The 7,655-nt window shown below is 44.2% G+C and overlaps 1 protein-coding gene across 1 annotated transcript; it reads right to left on the reverse strand.

The window, feature by feature from the left end:
• Positions 1–4,006: 4,006 nt before the first annotated feature.
• On the reverse strand, positions 4,007–5,722 carry LOC137504826 (piggyBac transposable element-derived protein 4-like). Its single transcript, XM_068233417.1, has one exon. It carries the CDS (start codon positions 5,720–5,722, stop codon positions 4,007–4,009), a length of 1,716 nt encoding a protein of 571 aa, XP_068089518.1.
• Positions 5,723–7,655: the final 1,933 nt, after the last annotated feature.

Here is a 7,655-nt window from a genome sequence, read left to right on the forward strand (position 1 = left end):
GAGCAAATCCAATCAGCTGGACAGTCACTGTTGTTCTGTCATTGAGCTTCCACAGCCTGGCGACCATATGGGCTTAAAAACCGCCACGGCTTGCACTCTCACCATGGTGCGCACCAGTCCAGCATGGCCATCACAACACAAACAGCTGTTTGCGGTGCGTTACACAGTGAGTTTTGTCTGTCAGTGTGAAACAGTACACTCATTACACTACCTGATTGATGTATACACATGCAAGATGTTTTAAAGCACTTTAGGCCTCCAATTTAGCATGCAATCTGATTTCTGCCCTTAAAACGCTGGTTTGCGTCAAATCCAGATTTTTCCCCGGGACTTTTGGCGTCTATCCCACGCATCCATGTAAAACCTCAGATGTTAGACCCCTTGAAACATCTTTTCCATCACTTTTGTGGCCAGCATAAATGTTCCCTAGCCCTGGTCCCCGGGCTCTGTGTACACTGGCTTCTGTCATGTAGCCCCGCCGCCAAAGGAAAACGCCATTGTGTTTTCTCTACTAGAGATAGAGAAAGCACAATGGCGATCATTAGACCACTGAGTTCATTGTCTCGTGACCCTTTGATTAATGTCATCCAATTACAGTAATCACAGGGTTATTACTGTAAAAATGCCCTGATCCTTATCTGCACGGAGCAGCTTCATAACAAAGGATTTGAAAACAAAGTAAAAAAGTTGAAATAATTTTTGCCAATTAACGTATTGATCTGTAGAACTGGAATTTCATTTTCAGGCTAGAGTCAGGTTCTTAGGACTGGATATTTGAAATGAAATGATTTGAGAGAATGAGGGAAATGTTTGGGCAAGAGAAGCAGCGATTTTGCCCTTCATTTTTGCATGGGTTTTCATCCATGCAATTAAATTTCCTTCCACATCCCAAGAACATAACAGTAGATTAACAGGCCTCCCTGAGGCTACTTACAAACTAAGACGTTGCGTTTTAGGGGAAGTTATGGTCACATAACGTGCCCCTAATGCAACGTATGGTGGTGTTGAAGTTGTACGTCAGATTGAGCTGCGTTATGCAGCTCTCAAAGCTGCCACTCCAGGTTAGTGATAGGAAGTCCGGATCTTTTTAAGGATTCGGATCATTTGAATCGGATCATTGAAAAGATCTGGATCTTCGAACCGAATCATTTGAATCATTTTAGTAGGGAAGCAGACTGGGTGAAATGACTAGCAGTACAGGACTTTCCCTGCACTGTACATTCTGTATGTTCCTGTTTCTTTCAGACAGACATCCATCATTCATTCTGATGATCCCGATGATTCGACTCACAAAAAAGATCCGGATCAAATGAACGATTCGTTCATGATCCGGACAACACTACAGTCCTACCGAGTCTCTGCAGTGCAGTGAATATTAATTAGCCATGTGGCTGGCAACGGAGGAGGAGGGGAGACCTCCTCCTCCAACATTACTGAGCATGTGCAAGCAGTCTAACGCTGCTTAGCCCAGTATGACGTACAGCATGCAGCACTTTGTTTAAACGTGCTGCGTTACTATGTAACTCAACGTGGGCACTGTGAACAGCACAATTGATTTTTAGGTTTCAATCAGTTTTATTGAAGATAGCAAGATAGTTACAAACAATCCCAAAAAGGATAGAGAATATAATAACAAAGATTCAAACAATTGGTGAACATAATTCAGCCTAAATTAGCCCCTCCAGGAATAAGTTGGAAGAGAAATCTAGATACACATATAAAACATTTCGTTATAATTACAGCATGTTGACCTGACTAAAAGAGCCCAGTCCAGGATGGCCTAAAGTCCAAAAAGAGTTGAGGTCTGGGGCATCCTGGAGAGAAGCATCTAAAGTTTATATGTTCTAAACCAATTATTGTGCAACAATTATTGCTAGCAGTTAGTGGACAGGTCAGCAACCTAAGCCAGGAAAATCCTAGCTGTTACCTTTCCTGTTCCACTTAAAGGAGAGCCAGTGTTGGAGTTTTGTAGAATAGGTTTAGTTAGCAGCGATGGGATTATATATCAGTATAGTTATGTGGAGGAGGTGAAGGAAGGAACTGAAGTGAAGGAAGATGACTGATTATGTTAAGTAGGTATGGGAGGTATGGGTCAACCAAGGACGGGGGGAAAAAACAAGTTATTAAATGCAATGGTATCCCACAGGTCATGAGATCAACTAAAGTATATAGCATAGTGAAGACCCCTATTGTCTGCATACTGTATCCAGGGATCCCATGTCTTTTAGAAGTGGTCTATTCTGTCCGAAGAGATAGCTAGCATTCTCTCATAGATCATTAGTTGGTGAATTCTATTAATAAGGGGTCTAATTGGTAGGGCCGGAGACTTCCAATTGGCAGCTAGATATGATTTGGCTCCCATAGTGATATATTGAACCAGTTTATGGGCCTGGTGGGTAAAATGTAGAGGCTTGTGACCCAAAACTAAGATTGCTGGATCCAGTCCCGTCGTGAGTGAGGTAACTTTATGGATTAATGTTGTAACTTTATTCCAAAAGGATGAGACTAGTGGGCACGTCCACCACATATGAGAGAAAGTGCCAGTTCCTCCACAGCCCCTAAAGCATAGCGAAGAGGGGTTTAAGTTGGCCTTATGAAGGTAATATGGGGTAATGTAGGCCCTATGAAATACTTTGAAATTTGTCTCTATTAGAGAATAGTATAGGCTTCCCTTTGTGAGAGTAGTGAAGCACTCCAGACAGTCCTCTTGGTCAAGGGAAACCCGAAATTCCGTGGTCCAAAAATGTTTAACCTGCTCAATTCCTGAGGAGCTATTCTCTAAAATAGTGGCATAAAGTTGAGAAATAAGTCCCCCTTGCAAGGGTGAATTAGTTACCCAGGTTTCAAAATAGGTTCTCTGAGTGGTGTAACCTCGGGGGGTGATTGATCTAAAAAAATGAAGAATTTGGGTAATTTGATAAGAGTATTTCGGTGGGAGTTCTGCTTTCTCCAGGACCTCTCGGCAGGTGAGTAGTCTACCACCTGACCAAAAAGCTGATAAATTTGTCATATTTTTTTGAGAGGTCCAGGAGAAATCTTGAAGATAACCCGGGGGAAAGTCGGGGTTCCCTAATAGAGAAGTTAATGATGAGGGACTGGAGGATAGCCTCAAATGCTCCCTAGATCTTTTCCACAACTGAAGTGTTAAAAAAGTTGAGGGGAGAACCTGCTTAGAAAAAGATGACCAGGGAATCGAGGACCAAACCAAGGACTGTAGCTTATATGGATCACACATGGATGCCTCCAAATCCACCCACAATGGAGCTCTAGGTCCTGCAAAGATAGGGGCAACCTGGGCCAACTGTGCTGCCCTGTAGTAGCCAAATAAATTTGGGAGCGAGAGGCCTCCCTTAGCCCTGGGTTGAAACATGTTGGCATGTTGAACCCTGGGCCTCTTATTTGCCCAGACAAAGCCAAAGATATCCAATTGGAGCCTATGAAGGTCCGATTTTTTAACCCGGCAGGGGAGGGTCCTAAATAGGTACAATATCTTTGGTAATAAGGTCATGCGAACCGAGTTTATTCTCCCTAGCCAAGAAATCGAATAGTGATGCCATTCTTTCAGCAAGCCTCGCAAACTAGGAATCATTGGGCCATAATTGTATTTAAACAGGTCGGAGTATGAGCTTGTGATCTTCACACCTAAGTATTTTATGTAATGTTCGCAATACTGTAGGTTAAATTTGGCAGCCAATAATTTAGCCTGATGTTTAGAGTAATTGCAAGCTAACATCTCAGACTTCTTTAACCTCCTGGGCGTTTCAATTCTTCCTTAATTTCTGTCCAAAAAAGTCTATGGAATTTTCCAATGAATTTTTTTTTTAATATTTCAGGCCTGTAACTTACCAAATCATTAGCAAACAAGGTTCTAGTGCTTATCCTAAGCATAATAAAATAATAAAACATGAAAATCATGGCAAAAAAAAACATTTAATAGTAACAATACGTAAACAAAACATCTTAATTCAGATCAAGCAGCAGTTGCAGCACAAAAAGTATTGAAACATCAATACACTTCTTGAGTATGAAATATTTTAAAGCAAGGGACAGCACAAAGTCCTACATCACATTCAGGGCAGTAAAAGCGCGTCTCCTTGCGCACCTTTTTTCCATTCGGCCCCCTCTTAGAGCAGCACACCACGCACATGCGGGTAGGTGTTGCTTTGCGCTCAGTGGGTGGCACATGCTCTACAAAATGACGTCCTGTTAGTCGCACTGGATTTACGACATAGGAGGCACGACGTCCTGGTCTATTCGCCTCAGATTGTGGTTGCTGATGTTGTAAGCATATTTCCTCACAAACCTTCAAAATGTAGTCAAAGTGAGGAAGAGGCCTGTCATTTTGTTTCTTGTAGAGGACATAAGAATTCCAAAGACACTGCTCCACCAGATGTCTAAAGATTTTCTTGTAATATTTGCGCTGCTGTTTGCGCACAACGGGGTAGAATGTTATGCACTGGTCAGCACGGTCCACCCCACCCATTGTCTGATTATAATCCAGAATGACCTGGGGTTTCTGGATTGTCTTCCCAGCACGATTCTTGGCTGCAGCAGTGTCAGTGTTATGGACTGTTGACAAAACGGAAACATCTTTTTTGTCCTTCCAGCGGAGGGCCATCAGTTTACCCTTCTGCCATGCTGTGATTTCCCCTGGCTTCAGCTTCTGAGCTGAAAAGGCTGATGGCAGATTGCGACGGTTAGGCCGGACAGTGCCATATGAATCAGTCTTGTGTCTGATGAGGTGTTCATATAGTTCAGGGGAGGTGTAGTAATTATCTGTGGTCAGGCAATATCCCTGACCAAGAAGCGGTGAAATGAGGGAGAGGACAGAGGCAGATGCAAGGCCAAACTGGCTGTAGCTGGGGTCAAATTGTGTGCCTTTACCAGTGTATATAATGGCATTCCAAATATATCCGGAATTAGATTCGCACAATACAAACGATTTTATCCCAAATCTGGCACGCTTGGAAGAGATATACTGTTTCCAGGCAAGTCTCCCCTTATACGCCATTAGGCTTTCATCTACGCTAACGTCTCTTTCTGGAACATACACGGACTGAAATTTGCGTATGACCATTTGAAATAGGTCGTAGATCTTCCACAGTTTGGGGGCAGGATGGGTGGCCTCATCAAAGGTCTCATTATTCATGAAATGCAGGTTTTTCATGATGAGGCTAAATCTGTTTTCTGACATGACAGTCGCAAAAAAAGGTGTAGCAATCAGTCGGTTGGTGCTCCAATATGATGTCTGGCGGGGTTTCCCCACAACCCCTTGGAGGATGAGGATGGCCAGGAATAGCCATATATAATCCTGGGTGACTGGTTCCCACCTTTTTCCCCTAGCAAACCTCCTGAATGGACCAGGCTGCTGTTCCGCATAGCGGTTGGTCTCCTCCACTATAATTTGGATTATGGCCTCGTCCAAAAAAAGTTTCAAATAGGCCAGGGGGTTAGGATCACAGGGAACTTTTTGGCCGGGTTCGCCTGTAAATGGGAATCGCGGGGGGGCAGGATTATTCTGGGTAGGGTCTTTAGCGATCCATGTGCGGATGCTCTCAACCTCTTCGGTGAAGTCATCGCTGTCAGACTCTGAGTCAGATGATGACATGTTCGCCACATAGCTGTCACTTGAGTCTGAGAATAACAGCTGCTCATCCTCGCTGTCATCAAACTCCTGCATCAGGGTTCGCGGGGAGAGGCGTCTACGGGAGCTAGAAGCCATTACAGGGCAGGCGGCAGAAAAAACGTAGTCGTTATTCGGAGCAAGGGTCAATCCAGGTGGCAATCAAAGCGTCGTCGTTATCCAAAAGCAAGGGTCAAATCCAGGCAGCAATCAAAGCGTTGTCGTTATCAAAAAGCAAGGGTCAAATCCAGGCGGCAGTCGATAGAATAGTCGATAGTCCAAGCAAGGGTCAAAACCAGAAAAATCAGCAGAAATATCAGTGCAAGTGTCACCAGCAAAATCCAAACAGCAAATGGTGTTTTTTTTTTCCTATGTGTCATTTTATTTATACTGTTTCAAACTTGTTATTTTTTACTGAGTATTGGATTGGATACATGTGTATTCAATCCAATACAAATTCAAATTTACCGCCGCGCCCCCTAGCGTCGACTTCACGTGCGACGTCATTGCGTGTGGCTAAAGGAGAGGAGGAAGGAGACGCGAAAGGAGGAGGGACCGGAGGGACCGGAGGGGACCAGAGGACGGGATCGGTGGCCCAGAGGACGGGATCGGTGGCCCAGAGGACGTGATCGGAAGGCCCAGAGGAGAGGATCGGAGGGCACAAGAGGGTGGAGGGACGCGGAAAGAGATGCGGAAAGAGATGCGAACCGGAGGGGACCAGAGGACGGGATCGGAGGGCGGGATCTGAAGGCTCGTCCTGACCAGAAGGCATCAGAGACACTGGGGACCGTCCGGAGAAAGGGGACTGTGCACCCTGTACCAGGGCAACCCATGGTAAAGTGCTGGGAAACTTTTTTTTTTTACCCCGACACTGTATCGGGATTATCTAAATGGGCATCTTTTTTCACCCCGATACAGTGTCGGGATTATCTGCCAGAGGGTTAAATTGAGGCGTAGGCCTGAAACATTGCCAAATGCATCCATAAGTTGGAATACAGATGGAAGAGAAATCTGAGGTTCTGAGATTGTTAAAGCTAAATCATCAGCAAAAAAGGCGGACTTATACTCTGTCTTTCCCACTACATACCCCTTAATTTCGGGTGTTTTCCTAAACATTAAGGCTAGGGGCTCTATCGCAAGGGCGAAAAGGGCTGGGGAAAGTGGGCATCCCTGCCTAGTTCCTCTTGTTATAGGTATCGGGATGTGGGTTGGGGATGGGATTTTAAGTGTTGCTGAGGGAAGTGAGTAAAGAACCTGTATGGCTGAGAGAAAGTCACCTCTAATCCCAAATTTTTGGAGTGCAGCTAGCATATAAGGCCATTGAAGGCTGTCAAAAGCCTTTTCAATATCTAAGGCCACTACTGCTAATTTATTAGAATGTAGATTTGCGTGAGTAATGATATTGATGATTCTGCGGACATTGTCCGTGGCCTGGCGAGATGGGACAAAGCCCACTTGGTCCCTGTGGACCATATCTGGAAGAAGTATATTAAGCCTAGCTACAAGAACTGAGGTAAGGAGCTTATAGTCGATGTTGAGCAAAGATATAGGCCTATAATTTTTAGGTGACAGTGGGTCCTGACTATCTTTGGGGATGACTGCTATCTGAGCAGCCAAAAACTCGGGAAGGGTATTGTGTCCTTTCATAATGGAGCCATACAGTCTCTTCAGGTAGGGTACTAGTAAATATTTAAACTTTTTGTAGTATAGGCCAGAAAGTCCATCTGGACCTGGGGCCTTCCCAGATTTAAGTTTTTTTATGGCCTCTAAAATTTCCTCTTCTGAAATAACAGAGTTGAGGAGTTTTCTAGAGTTGTCTGTTAGATAGGGGAGATTGACGCCAGATAGGAAAGCAGAAGCTTCCTCCTCTGTGGGTATCTGAGATGGATTATAAAGCTTATGATAGAAGGTATGGAATGTGTTATATATTGAGGTAGGATCAGTGGTCTCCCTACCAGATTCCATTCTCACTTTATGTACTCTATTTATTTGTTGTTGAGCTCTTAACTTAATGGCAAGCCATTATTCTGGT

Source organism: Hyperolius riggenbachi, chromosome 4 (assembly GCF_040937935.1).
Source record: "Hyperolius riggenbachi isolate aHypRig1 chromosome 4, aHypRig1.pri, whole genome shotgun sequence".
Classification (NCBI taxonomy): Eukaryota; Metazoa; Chordata; class Amphibia; order Anura; family Hyperoliidae; genus Hyperolius; species Hyperolius riggenbachi.

What these genes read in the sequence shown, in the direction of transcription:
- LOC137504826 (XM_068233417.1), bottom strand. Translation starts at nt 5,722, where the DNA reads ATGGCTTCTAGCTCCCGTAGACGCCTCTCCCCGCGAACCCTGATGCAG.